At 33.0% G+C, this 15,615-nt stretch overlaps 1 protein-coding gene across 1 annotated transcript; it reads left to right on the top strand.

Annotated features, from left to right (window-relative positions):
* Window positions 1-1,020: 1,020 nt before the first annotated feature.
* On the top strand, window positions 1,021-13,289 carry LOC111514752 (troponin C). Its single transcript, XM_074175998.1, has 4 exons — window positions 1,021-1,181; window positions 4,459-4,733; window positions 12,545-12,693; window positions 13,107-13,289. Exons 1-4 carry the CDS (start codon window positions 1,179-1,181, stop codon window positions 13,133-13,135), a joined length of 456 nt encoding a protein of 151 aa, XP_074032099.1. The 5' UTR covers window positions 1,021-1,178; the 3' UTR covers window positions 13,136-13,289.
* The last annotated feature ends 2,326 nt before the right edge of the window (window positions 13,290-15,615 follow it).

Here is a 15,615-nt window from a genome sequence, read left to right as displayed (position 1 = left end):
TTGATAAAAATAGCTGCGTAAACGCAAGCGATACATAAGTGGAACCACCTATTGGTGTGACACCCAAGTCAACTTGCCAAGTCAGTGTTGGTGGTTTGACCAATCAACCGACAGCTGCGGTAGCAGAAATTTGGGAAGCTAACCTGAAATGCCATCGGAAAACGAATCCACATGTTTCTAGAAATGATATGAAATCTAGAAAGGTTAATGCAGTCAAGCTGCTGGAAAATAATTCCATGAAAATCAAAAAATAAATAGATAAGTACTTTTTGATCATTCCCATATTGATTTCAATTCAAGAGCCACCGGTAGACAGCTGTTTCAGCCTATTGGGCATCGTTAGTACCGGGCAGGCGGTCCTCGATTGAAGACAAAATGAGAAAAACCAAGAAAGTACTTGATAAAAATAGCTAGGTAAACGCAAGCGAAACATAAGTGGAACCACCTATTGGTGTGACACCCACACTTATCTATTTATTTTTTGATTTTCATGGAATTATTTTCCAACAGCTTGACTGCATTAACCTTTCTAGATATATATATATATATATATATATATATATATATATATATATATATATATATATATATATATATCTACCAGATGAGATATATTGAAACACAACAAAAATATGAATCCTGTTTGCCGAGTTTGATTCATAAAAACTAACAAAACTGACATATCGACCAGAAATAGAATACAATTTTGTAGCTTCATGCTTGTTGCGTTATTAACTGAATCAATTCAGATTCAATTCCGCTTCTTTTAAATTTAAAAAATAGAATATTACTTAATTCTCAAAGCGATTGCACTGATGATCTTCTTTTACAATATTATTTCCAGCTACCTATCGATTACTGTGCCACTTTCGTCCAGGTAGCTAAATTAAATTCGTCAATTTTTCAGAGTCTCATTAGCATCAAGGCATGCGTGAATATTAAACAAATATGAACCGAAAATATCCCACTGAAACCGTTAATTGCTATGCCATTGACTTTGACAGCTAACAATGCGTAACACTTTTGTAGTAGGTTAAAACTGAAATTTCTGAAAATAATTCGCAAACATTTTTCTCTACTGATGGAAAGCCAGGGTGGGAGAAGTATAAAATTATCACTTAGCGTTGAAGCCACTAGTGTTCGTTTAACTCTAACTGACATTCAAAAAAATATCCAAGATGGTATGTGATAAAATTAATTTTTTGAGTTTTGGAAATGTGTGAATGAAAGCTAGTGATTTGTTCGTTTTGAGTTATATGAAGAAGTATTCGTGAAAAAAATCAAGAGCAACAACAGAGGCATCAAAAATAGATATTTGTGTTAAATATTTGAGTTATACAATGAATACGCCTTCAGATGTTCAGAACCATGCCAAGTGCGGATGACAAATTTATTGAAATAATTAAGCCAGGCATGTTTTTCAAGAATGCGAGGATATTTTTATCGCATGATTTTCATTGTAATGAATTTATTTGGTAACTGAAATATTTGAGCGGAAAGTTGGTAAGGGGGAAGTAGGGCAATTGTGAACTGAATTTGATGCCTACTGAATATTTCAATTTAGGGGAATCGATGAAAGGTTTGACAGGTGGAATTTTTGAGAAATTTTGTGATATAGAGTTCACATACCAACAATCAGTTTCTTGCTCACAAAAATGTATTTTGCCGTGGTCAACATACAGTTGAAGTTTGAGTATGTCAGATTTTTTTTTTCGTGAAGTGGATTACCAACATTAATAAATGTTTGGCACCAATTAAGTTCACAGAATAATCATATTGATGCAACGAGTGAATAGGAAAATTAATTTATGTTTTTACATTTTGCACGAATATTGGCAATATTGGCAATATTGATATATAGGTTTCTCCTGCCTTTAAGAAACCTGACAAAATCAAAATTCGGGAAAATATATTTCACAGTATCTTTTATAAAACTTACTGCATTTGTTGTTTATTGTTGTATAGAAGAAAATTATTCGCACTGAAATGATATGCATTTTTTGCAACTAAATACTACTCTAATTTTGCCACTAAGCTAAACCCTGTTGATAAAAACCATGCATTTATATGCGTTTCAACTTGTCTAATGCAAATATTTCATCAATGGTTGAGATTATACGTGATTAATTATTTTTTATGAATTTCTGGTTTACATCGATTTATTTCCAGATTTTATTATTTTCATGTTGTATGGAAAACTTGAGGGAAAAATGATGTTCGAATGTTTGCATTTTATTATCAATAAACACATTATGTTTCACAAAAAAAAAATCATACGTTTCAAAATGGTATTCAAATTTCTTGATTCTAAAAGTAGGTAGTTGAATGAAATCGTCTCGATCAAAATGAATGAATTATTTTCGGTTGTTTAAACTCCTACCAACAAAGAATTTGATGAAATTATAGAAAATAACATTGAAAAATTTTTTTTTACTTCTGATTGGTTTTGCCTCAATTTTTATGATTATAAAAAAAATAATAATTATAAGATAATTGTCTTTTATTGTATTTGAATGTGTATTACCGAGTTGAGTAAGTTTTTTCATTAAATTGGTTACTTTCAATAAGTTTACATATACATACATAAATGAATGAATGTGCAATATTCAAAATTTCTAATGTGTCTGTGGCTAGGTATTGAATCATCTTAAATGTATAAAGTTCGTGTCCACATTTTATTCATAACTTTTGCGGTTAAATATTATGTTACATCATTCCTGATCCATATGAGCAAATGTTGAAACATTTTTGAATGAATGAAATAGTGAAAGAGAGAAAAAAATTATCATAATTGGATTGTAGCTTTTAGCTACAATCCACCATTTTCAAAATGGTGTTTTGGAAATGGTATAATAGCCGAAACTAGTCAACAATAAAGAAATATCGTGGAAAATCGACAAAAGTATGTTTTTGTAGTGTATCCTCAGTGAACATAATTTCTACAAAATAAACAAGTCGTCAATCAAACAAGATTCTTCAATATAATTTCATGCTCTAAAATTTTATATCACAGGTTTCTCAACTTCTGAGATTTGTCGTTCGTATGGGGGCGACAGTTGATTAACGGAAAAACATATTTTAAACAGTTTTTTTTTAATTATATGAATGTAGAAGTTAGATGCCAAGAAAAGTATTTCAATGATATATAACAAAGTATCGAAATTTAGGTATTACAAAAAATTCTTTCGAAAACAAAGTTTTTTGCTATCTTCTTCTACATCAATATATGAAGAAAAAAAAAAGAAAAAATGGAAAATATGTACATTGAAAATATATAAATCATTCATGAATGTTTCCTTCGAATATAAAAAAATCCCATCTGAAGCAACTATTTTCCATTAAGAACATTGATTAACATAGATATTACTTTTGTTTTCCCAATGTTTGTACCAAACATTCATTATGGAAATCGAAACAGACACGATTCTATTTGAATGACATTCAATTCAATTTGAATTTATTGTGAAATTTGAGAATGAAAAATAGTTTTGGTTAAATGGAATGTTCCAAACGAAAAGTTGAAACTGTTTTTTAGTTTGTTCCTACAGAAAGATTCATTGAAGATATTTTAAAATTTTTGCCTTCTTTTGTCTGAAAGTATTCTATTTTTTATATATTTATCAGAAGTACTAAGTCAAAAATGGTCTTTTAACAAAATATAATTTTTGTTTTATATACAAATCTATACGATGAGTTTAACAGAGGCAAAATTATTTCACTTCACCCCAAATAAATGAATGTCGAAAGGAGCCCATATTCGATGACTTTTTTCACAATATTCGCAAATGAAAAAAAAATTAGGCAGTTCAAAAAATGTGTACTCTCAACTGTATTTGATTCAGGAAGGACAGTCACAAATTAGACCCAGAAAAACTATTGTGAATTGTAGCACTAATGGAATTTATTCAAATAGCTACTTCAGAAAAGTTTTTATACAGGGCGCGAGCATTTCAATGTACCTATAGCTTGTCAGATCTAGGAAGAGACCTGAAAATTCTTATAATATGCCCTAGATCATATCGATATTAAGAAACTCTTCTCACATTCGACAAGCTGTACATGAATTTTTCATACTGTTTTTTTCGGGTTTTCAACCTTTCACATTATGTAAATGTACATTGTACTTTTTGTCAAATGTAAGAAAAGCTTTCTAAATTTCGGCAGGGTCCAGGGAACGCGTAGATTGTAAGAATTCTCGAGTCTCTTTCTAGATTTGATAAGCTATACATGTAATTTTGTTTCAATCAATTTCATTTTCAGTTATATTTACATTTTTCACAACTTCTTTATTAATTTTTCCTTGTTCTATGTATGTTACTTTTTTGATGAGGATGAACAAAATCATACCATTTTCAACTTGAAACTTAATTGATAATATAATTTCTATTTCCAGAAAGATCGAATACTATTTCTTCTAGTATTCAGTAAAAAAATGTTTTCAATTTAATTTTTTTCTAGAGTGACGATGAACAGAAAATGGCCATCATCCGCAAAGCTTTCCAGATGTTTGACACCACGAAATCTGGTTACATCGAAACCATAAAAATCGCCACCATCCTCAATACCATGGGCCAGCTTTTTGATGAAGTCGAACTTAATAATCTCATTACGAAAAATGATCCAGACAGAACGGGACAAGTTAATTTTGACGGATTTTGTGATATCGCCAATCACTTCCTGGAGGAAGACGCAGATGATGAGTCCACGACACAAGAGTTGAAAGAAGCCTTCAGGTAAGAAAACTTTGGTAGTTCTATCCATGTAGATGAATTAGGTTGATGAATTAATATTTTTTTGGAGAGGTTAACTATGATACTAGTGCTGGTTTAAGTGATCCAAGTAAATGAGATTTCATTATTACAAACACAAAACAAAATGACGTTATTTACAGAAGAGAATTTACTGAGTTGAATATTAGACAATTCATACATTATATAACTGAACTTGAAATACGTTGCTTGCAAACCTCATTTGCATTTGAATCTTGTTTTCCAAAAACTTCAATAAAGTCGAAATCATCTCCAGTATCTGCCCCCTGGTACACCCATCAACTCAAATCCGAATAAAAAAATTTACAAAATTCGAATTACGTACAAAAAAATATCCCAATGATATCGATCTTCAGATTGACACTGGTATTCCTCAAGGAAGCGTTCTCGAACCCTTAATTTCCTTATTGTTCATCAATGACCTTCCTGATTACATAAATGACGGAGATGTATATATGTTCGCAGACGATACATCTATAATAGTATCCAGCCCAGATACAAATGAGCTACTCAGAAAAACAAATAACGTTATTCTCCAATTTGTTAATTGGTGTAAAAAAACCGTTTCATCATAAATTATTCCAAAACCATTGCAGTTCAATGCCAGAGATCCAAAACAGGAAAACTTTCCACAGAACAACTGAACATTAAAAATCAGACAATGATATTTCAAGAAAGTTGCAAATTCCTAGGTACAACTGTTGATAGCAATCTCAGATGGGATCACTATGATCACTATGATCTGCTCCAAATTGAATGAACACTACTTCGCAATAAAAAATCTGATAAGTTGCCTTGATGCGGAGGGTATAATTTCTGTGTACTATATATACATTGGCTTACTCGACTATAAGTTGTAACATTGTAGCTTATGGTTTGGCCACCGATAGTACCAGAGTCTTTTTGATACAAAAAAGGATAATTCGCCTGATGTTCCATTTTGATTATCGAGAATCCTGCAGAACAATCTTCAAAGAGAAAAAACTTCTAACATTCACAAGTATTTATTTATACAAACTTCTGATTCACACCTACATTCACAAAAACAGTTTCATGCAAAGTTCAAAATTTCACAACTACCAAACTCGCAAAAAAAACGAATTTAGACTAGAACTAGCCACATACAACAATTATAAAAAATCTCAAAAATATGCAGGCGCGAATTTCTACAATTGATTACCCCATGAATTGAAAACCAGTCGAACCTGTTCAGATTCAAGTCTAAACTGAAATATTTTCTGTTCCTGAATGCATTCTATGATATAAAGGAATTCACGATGTGGTGTCAGAGTCCTATTGACGATTTTAATTCTATTGGATAGTTTCATACAAGTATTCTTATATTTTACGTATTTTGACCTGTCAATCCAATGTTTAATTGGTGTCTGATCAATAAACTTCCATCTATCTATCTATTTCTTTATATTCTATATGGAGTTCATATATTCAGGATAAAAACTGAATAGGGAAAAGCAATTTTTTGTATAATTCAATGTTCGTATAGGAGTAGTGGAGTAGACTTTTTCTTTCGTCTAATTCAATGTATATATGAAAGTAGTTGTTTTGAGAGAGTTTTTTTCCAGGTTGAAACTAAAAGTAACTTTCATGCATGATCTACACATTTTGTGAAAAGTTCATCTTGAAATTAATTGGTTTCTTCATCCCTTTGGAAATTTCCCACATTTTTGTATGATTATGAAGTAGCATGCCAAAACCTTTCTTTCCCAAAACCATAAAGGAAAACGGGCATTCATTTTTGGTGAGGACTTATGTGGTATTTTTCTTCTAAATAACAAAGACACAATTTTAAATCTCCTCAAATAGCTTTTCTCCTCTAGGCATTGAATCACCTCATATTCGTATGAAACATGATGAGCTGTCTCACTTCCTTTGTTGCATTCGTTTTTCGGCTAAATTTCATCCTCTAAATCAGTTTTTTCAATATCTTTCATGGCGCTACCATGTTAAATATTTTGCGACACTCTACTCTGGATTGTTCCTAACCTGATTATCAAAAGTTGAAGGACTTACCACAATTTTTGAACGTCGAGTTGAACTTCTGAAGTATTACAACAGGTATGAATATTCTGAATTCATTCATGACGGAGATTTCCTTCTAAAAGTGTTTTTTCAGACTAATGGAGCATATGAACGCCTCGAATAGAAGCTTTCAAAGTAGGGACGAAAATGTTATTACTGCTAAAGACAAAATCCGTGGCTTCACTTGGAAAACTTGTTATTTTATATAAATGGAAACAATTTCGATTCATTTCCATCTACTCAGTTTTTGATTGAAGGAGTGGCTGAGATAAAAGTCAAAGCATGTGAAACCTAGAATGGAAATGGACATGCAAAAATTGTCATTATTTATCAGAACTGTCAGAGATTACAGGGTAAATATTTTTGAATGCAGTTTCGGAAGAGGCAAGTTTGGCAACCAACTTAAGAAAATCAATGCAATGTTGTTCTTGGAGTTCATGTCTGTCAGTTTCTCGATGGGAAGATTGATCAAGAAGAAACAGGCACTTTACATCAATATAAATGTTACTCATGAGTATTTTTTATCCCAGGCAATGCCTTAAAAACCCTTGATAAACGTTTCTCCTTGTGCATTTCCAAGTGTATTTTCTCAGTACTCTTCATTGACCCATTTCGTTATCTGATCCAATGCCAAAGATTTTAGTACCCATTACAGCTGATTCAGGGCCCATATACGAATCATTAAGATGGATGTGAATCAGCGGAGCGGGTAGCCTGAATATGAATTTCTACCTGTACAACTCCCGTCACATGTTTGGTTTTTAACCAGTTTGTACATCAGATATTTCTGTACAGCATGTTCTTGGGGTCATATTTCACGGTTAGTGACTTCAAATGTAAATTTTGGGTTAAAAGTTTCCTGTAGCTCATGAATATTTTTAATGTTTTTTCCTTGACATATTCAGAAATTTTCCACCCTTGCTTTCCTCAATAGCACAAATATGTGAGGGAGGAAAGTAGAACTCGTTCTCATTCTACTCCAGATTTATAAAAAATGTTTATATGAAAGTAGTTTTTTTGAAAGTACTTTTTCTTTCTTATAATTAGAAATGTAGTAGTAGTTGTTTCGGAGGTCTTTTTCTTCCAGTTTGCATCTAAAAGTAACTTCTATGCATGATCTACAAATCTTTGCGAAAAGTTTTGAACTGAATTAGTTTCTCCCTTTCTTCAAAACTAATCTCTCCTGAAAATATACCCTTTTCAAACCGAAGTAAAAATTGTCATCGAAAACTTGGTTTTGAAAACCAAAGCGTATTCAAGAAGGAAGAATATTGCTGTCTTTGTTATTGCTTTGTATTCTAATGACAAAGTTTGATTTCATCTTCAAAATGTTGAAATAAGAACCAATAATTTTTTTGAGAAGTGAAGTTGAAAAAGTGTACTATTATTTTACGCAGTAATTTATGAGAATGAACTGGAAGTTTTTCATTTCTACACCTGTGTGAAGTTTTCTATTACTAATTCAGCTGCAGCTGCGAAAGTAGAAATTCGGGGGTGGAATAATAATATTCGGAGTTGAGACGAGAATTGAAAATCGTCAAGTTTGTTGCGTGATATGGAAAAGGTGCTTCCCATAATCATTTTCATTTAAAATAAACGAAAATCAATGGTCTGATACTTACATCAATCACAATACAAATTGAAAGCCGTTTCGGACTTTCATGTGAAACAAAAAAAAAGTAAATACTCCTTTATCGTACTATTGATAGTTATAATAGCAGTTTTATGTTCTCGAATTATTGACTCTGTTCTTGTTTTCCTTGACTTTCTCGTATTGTTCTCAAGTGCACTTCATATTTAGCAATCATGTTACACAGAATTGAATTAGATCTTGAAAACATGAAATTTAACTTTTGGCTTTCTACTAGTTCATTTCTTGATACAGAAAAAATGGGGGAATTTTCCAAAGAAAGGAAGGAAGTAATCAATTTCAAAAGGAGTAACTTTATACATAGATGTGTAGATCATGCAAAGAAGTAACTTTCAGACACATTTATGTATGGAGTTACTCCTCTTGAAATTGAGTTACTCCTTTCTTTGGAAGATACCCCCATTTTTTTGTATCAAGATGGAGTAGTAGAAAGCCAAAAAACTTTCTTCCCCAAAAAATTAGTCACTCCTAAAAATATACCCCTTTCAATTCAAAAATGAAATTTAACCTTATTATTCATGAATTCGATAACACGCAAATCGTTTTTTTTAATGGAAGCGGAATATTACTCCGCATGGCGTTGATTAAATGTTATGCTCAGCTTGTTTCAAGATATGTTAATGAATGAACGACACGAATTAAAATTTATGTACAGGTGTATATCATCGTTGTAAATATATTTTTCATCGTACATTGAGTTTTTCCTCTGTGAATTAAAAAATGCGTTACGATATCTACCCCGATATTTGTCAATACAGATTGATTAGATTACTAAGACGGAATATCCGAGATGAAATTTGACAATATCACCATTGACAAACGATTATTTTGAGTTTTGGAAATTACCTTGGTTCTTCTTCATTTTATTGAAAACAAACAACTAATTTTGAAAAAGAAAGAACTGAAAAAATGTAAATCTGGTATTGATAAAACAAAACTGAAACTACTAACTTATGCAAATTGAATTTGAAATATCAAAAATCAATTATTACAAGCGGAAGGAGAAGAAGAAGAAGCAAAAGAAGAAGCAGTTATCAGAAGAATATCAAATAACATTAACCGAAATAAAAAAAATTGGAATGACTTCATAATATGGCATTAATTATGGTGAGAAGGAGTTTCATCGAAAGTTTTTGGTTACTAGGGATTTAAAATGAATTTTTCAGTTAACCACAAGTTTTCTACAAAGACCAAAATTTGTGCAAGTTGAGGATCAACAAGATCTCATGTTTCGTTATGTTTATAGACTTGTTAGACATTCTAGGCAATACTCTACTATTGAATTATGGGGTTTCAAGGTCGTGTTTTTATAAAACTTTTTTTGACGTTTCATTACTGAAGATGTTTAGCAAGCGTGCCAGCAAAATGTAAGGAAGAAATTTCAAATCATAATGGTCCTCAAACCTAACAAAAAATACTGCTTTGGTTTCAAAGTGTATATCTTAGCACTAAGAAACAACAGAAGGTAATTCAACCATTGATATTAGGTCAAAAATGAATCAGGTTGAATATCAGTTTCTCATTTTTCACTATTTTATCTTCAGAATAAATTTGTAATCAATCCTTCATACGGACATTAGATCATTCTAGTACTCTTGGTTAATGGCCGTCTTAACAACGAAACATGATTTTAATAATATTAACAATAATCTTATTCACCACCAGTAATACCGAGAACAACATAAAAGATACGATATGAATATCCTTTCCCCTTTCACATTTCTTGAAAAATTTTATATAAACGAATAAATAATTTCAGTGACATTGCAGAGGGTTTCCCTGGTTCGTACCTATTTATGGCGAACATTTTTGTAAACAATTGCGAAAAGAAAACCAAAATCACTAGACACTCGATTTTATATAAAAAACGTTTAATGAAATGGCTAATCTTCTTCTTCTGATTTTTTTGATTATTTCACGAAATATATGCAGTGTTTTCCAATGATGTCTTATATATTGAAAAATATATGTTCAAAATATGTTTTTCCAATAACCAGCTGTCGCACCCCTATGAACGACAACCCTCAGAAGCCTAAACTTGTGCGAGCTATGGACTAACGAGGTCTTACCATTCAACGTGTTATTCCTAACAAGGGTTAGACGATAGCAAGAGAAAATAGATCGTTCAACCTACGGCTTGAACCACCGTCTAACACATCAGTCGATTGGGTGAGTGATCAAAGCATCCACGTCGAACCGACCGGCTGTCGACCGACGACTGGAAGACTGATATTTATTTTTTTTCCCGAAGAGTAAGCCGGTCGGGCTCTTTTCCCGGAGCTCCAACAGCAATATCAACTAATGACCACTCCCCACACCGTGGAATAAATGATCATTGAGCCCATTATTTATGTGCCTTAAGCAGACGCAATGCGTCGATAATGACAGTCTTCTGCATTTGCCATCGTCCGGCAAGCCGATATGATCTTGAGATTTGACAGTGTAGAGTATTATCATTGTTATTATTATTATTTTTGCAAACTAAGCCCCGACACATTCAGGAGGGCGCGACAGCATTATCAACCAACGACCACTCCCCCACACTGTGAGGTAAGTGACTATTAGGTCCGAGAATCTCCCTGTTGTCGGGAGAAGTACAACCATGGAACGGGCGATACAAACTCCTTTAGAGGTGCATTATTTTTCTTCGAATTCATGAAGCTCCTCCCGACTCCATTTCACTACTCCAAATGAGTAAAGTGAGATTGGATCGGCAAGCATACTCGTTGCAGCAACTTTGTTCTTTCCCGACACTTTCGATGACCAGATCTGTTAGAGTTTGTACTGATACTTGCCACGGTGAGAGTTCCTCACAGCTGTCACGTCTTTGAGTGGTGTTATTCCACCTCGAGGTCTCTCCGGCATCCAGATGGTGCAGGATGCTTCCAACATCGAGCTGTACATCCTCTCCGTAGTTCCCCACATCGTCCTCTTTTGAGATGGACGGTTGCACATTTGTCTATCCCGAATTTCATACGAATAGCCACTTTCAAGAACTGATGGAGAGACTTTTCTCCAGAGGCATAAAACAAATGGGTGACCTTGAGCTTCCGGTTACCAGGGGTGCCATAGTTATACCTTCGAGTATTTCTGGATGCAACGAATAATGACAATTGTCAGAAGAGAAGGGGACTGAGGGAATCGCCCTGGAATATACCCCTTCTGAAAGTTACCCACCCTGTTCGAACTCTAGCCTGATCAGAAGTTATGGTAAAGCGAGTCTGCTAGAGTGGTATCAGTTGTTGAAGGCATCTCATTATAATGTCGGGTACCGCAAGTCACCTGAGCAAATGCAAGATGAGCTCATGCGATGTTGTATCAAATGCTTTGCGGTAATCTATCCAGGCCATAGAGAGGTTACGCTTATTCTGTATCGAGTCTTGAGTTACACATATATTGATGAGCAGGTTCTCTTCTAATCCAGAGATCATTGCCATCATCATCATTATTATTATTTCAATTCTCAAATATTTATTATGCAAATTTGAAATTTTGAGGCATTATATAGGGACTGTAGAATCTGAAAAGAATTTTTGTCGTCTGGAAATGTCCAAAGTCTCCAGAAAAAGCTGCAGAGAGATGGATTAATTTTGATCAAGTGTCTACTAATAAACGGTGCGGATGTTCAGTGAATAGCCATGTACTTATTTTTATTCGATTCCTGCTTTATTGAAGCATTTCGTGTTAGGAATTACCCGTTTTAAGGTAAGACCTCATCAGTCCTTAGCACGCACAAGTTTCGACTTCTGAGAGTTGTCGTTCGTAGACGTGCGACAGCTGGTTAACGGAAAAACATTTTTTTTCAAACATTTGAAAGAGCAAGTTTACACCAATATTTCATTATTTACGCCTACTATAACTCCCTGACAAAACTGCACGAAATTTGTTACAACCGTCATCAATGATTATTTCCGTCGAAGTATTTTTCTGTACAGTTTTGTGAGATATCTTCTGTCCAACATGTTTGTATAATATTGAAAAATGAGTTACTCGAACATGTGTCAAGAGCTTTTCGAATCCCAAAATGATATACACTGAAGGTAATATTCCTTCACTTCAATTCTCATAAATATATTGTTTACAGGTTATATGACAGAGAGGGTAACGGATATATCACAACTGGAACACTCAAGGAAATCCTTGCCGCTCTTGATGACAATTTGACGAGCAGGGATTTGGACGGGATCATCGCTGAAATTGATACTGACGGTTCCGGAACTGTTGATTTTGATGGTAAGAGACTGACAGGTTGAACTAGAAATAATTGATAGTTTTTAGTGATGGTTTATTTTTATTATTTGAATTCGAATTTAATATTGCTATGAATGTTGTAAAGCTACAAGTAGTGAACTGAAAGATATAATATTCCATTTCATTGATCTCCATTGCCAGAATTTATTTTGAAACTTTACGGTTCTGCAGTGATGAATTTCTGTTTTTTTGTTTGACGACAAATGAGTTCCTTGAATTGATTCCACTTAGAAACAGCTGAATATTCACTTCACATCCACAATTATTGGTAACAGGATAACAAATATGGAAACATTCTACTCAGGATAACTGATCTGTCAATTGAAGAATATTCAGTTTCATCACCAAAATTTTTGTATCAGTATGTAACTCAAAAAAACTTACTTATGTTTCAGAATTCATGGAGATGATGACCGGCGACTAAACAATTTCCAGGACAATTAAGGAAAATGAACTTTTAGTATTTAGCAAAATTCCAGTTTACAACACTTGATAAAAGACAATGAAGACCTATATATGTGTGAATAATTCAAATGTGGCATTCTTCCTTCGCATGTTGTGATTAAATTGTTTTTCAACATTGTGTTTTAATGGTATGTGCAGATACTTCATTGAAATATTAAAACAGAACAGAAAAATCATAGAACTCTATTATTTCTTCAAATGGATTTTTTTGTTGTCAGGAATCATCATCAAAAATTTAAGATTTCTATTTATAAATATAAAATCAAACCATTTCTGACGAAATTATTCTTGATAAGCATATTTTTTATAATTTGATATAGTGCAATGTGGACAATTCTCTGCTGACTACAATGCCACGTAGTTGGTTGAAATATCACGATATGTTCTAGTGAACAAGGGCGTAAGGCAGTGTGCGTAAGGCAGTGTGCACCAAAATTTAAACAAAACGAGTATAAATAAAGAAGTTTATATTTTTAGGGGTGACAAATTTTTTGGGAAAGAAAGTTTTTGGCTTTTTACTACGCCTTCTTGATACATTTTTTGTATTTCGTCTTTCTTCCACATTGGTTACCGTGATTGACTTGTTTTTGTATCATCCAAGTTTATTAGTCCTTCCAAACTTGATTGATATCTTTCATAACAGATGGTGCTAACAACTGTCACGTCAGTTTGTTTTCAGAAAATCATTTTCTATATCAGAATAATTTCCATCATCGCTGTACATTTGTCTCTCTGACAAAAGCCAGCCTAAAGGGTAGGGGAGCTAGTCTCCGGCCTGAATGAAATCAATCATATATATATATATATATATATATATATATATATATATATATATATATATATATATATATATATATATACAGGCTGATTCACGGTGGATGGCACATTAGACGTTTCTGGTGAACCAGACAACGGATCACTTTGAAAATTTAATGGAGGGCATATTCGGACATTCTCTAGCCAACTAAAATATTTTCGACAATACGGTGTTGCCGCTTCTATTAGAAAGCAGTAGCAACTTTGATTTTTCAAATGGAACACTCTGTATATAATATTATTTTTGGAATCTCCAACAATTGCCCGACAACTTTTCTTGATATTTCCCTATACCTATCTGTTACCGTTTTCGAAATAAAAATTAATTTCAATTTTTTTCTTCGAAAATGATGACTTCTAAAAATGCCGATATCTTTTAGTTAAGAAGTACTATGATATCGAAATTTGTTTTGGAGTTAGGTGATACTTGGACACTTCCCACACGTCAGCCTAATCTCCGTTACTTCAATACAGGGTGGTAAAAAATACAGTTTTTTCGTTTGCTTGAAAAAGTTGCTGAAATTTGATTATTTTAAATAGAACACCCTGTATATTATTGAAAATTCGGAAAGCTGCTGAAATTTGCTTTCTTTCTATGTATATCATACCTATACCTAACTAGTCAAGTTTCGGACTTATGAACATTTATTTGTGAAAATGTCCCTTCAGAATGGTACTTCCATTCGGTATTTGGTAAGCAGGCCATGATTACTATTTGACTGTAGCGTTGTGACATTCTCCTAATAATATCGACATTTTCGTCACTTCAGAAGTTGCAAATACCTTCAAAACGATGGAACAAAACTATTCAAACGAAGTTCTTATGAATTTGTTTATTATTTTTGGACAGTGTGACAAAATTATCAGCAGAACATGTAGTACTTCATGTACTTGGAGTCTTGTATGGGGCTCCGAGGACCAATAAGTCTAGCTATGAGAGAACGATATTCTAAATAGATACATATCATCTTCAGATACATATCATTTTCAGGTACATATCATCCTCAAATGTCAGCAGATGTGCTCCAGTTGACTGACTCCATTCTTCGTCCTTTGATCAGTAAAACTCAATCAAAACATAACATTTCCTATTTCTGAATCAAAATAGATCCTGATTTTGGTTTGGGTCGAAATAAAAATTTGTCATTATTGTTTATGTCTTGCCAGTGATAAATAGAATAAATAGATTGAAGGACCAAATTTTATTAATGATTCAATTTGATATCAGAAATATAATTCGTATTCGAGGAGAAATGAATGATTGACGTTTGGCCTGTTCACATCCACTCCTCACATTTTTGAATCACCACATTCATAACGCTTTCATTCTCTGCTACCTAGGCGCTATGTTTCATTTCTTTTGAATATATTGCAACCCCATGAGACGTAATATCTCGTACGATACAAGGTTCCATCTCAGTACATAATTCAAAAAATAGTTATTTATTGACCGAGAGCTAAAATCTAAAATTTTTCACTATCTATGTTGTAGTTGTAGGAGATAAAAGAAGAAAATAAACAATTATGGGCGATAAACAAACAATACGAGGAGGACATCATCGCCATGAAGAAAATAATCGAAAGCATGCGCGGTAGGATAGACGAACTTCTAAAGGAAAAGGA

The sequence above is a fragment of the Leptinotarsa decemlineata genome, unplaced genomic scaffold (genome assembly GCF_025532065.1).
Source record: "Leptinotarsa decemlineata unplaced genomic scaffold, Ldec_3_MD MMD2_tig00001393_RagTag_RagTag, whole genome shotgun sequence".
Lineage (NCBI taxonomy): Eukaryota > Metazoa > Arthropoda > Insecta > Coleoptera > Chrysomelidae > Leptinotarsa > Leptinotarsa decemlineata.
This window is presented reverse-complemented; position numbering and strand designations above follow the sequence as displayed.

What these genes read in the sequence shown, in the direction of transcription:
- LOC111514752 (XM_074175998.1), top strand. An exon ending in GAGTTGAAAGAAGCCTTCAG is followed by an intron (nt 4,734 to 12,544) that starts GTAAGAAAACTT and finishes TATTGTTTACAG; the next exon opens with GTTATATGACAGAGAGGGTA. An exon ending in CGGAACTGTTGATTTTGATG is followed by an intron (nt 12,694 to 13,106) that starts GTAAGAGACTGA and finishes CTTATGTTTCAG; the next exon opens with AATTCATGGAGATGATGACC.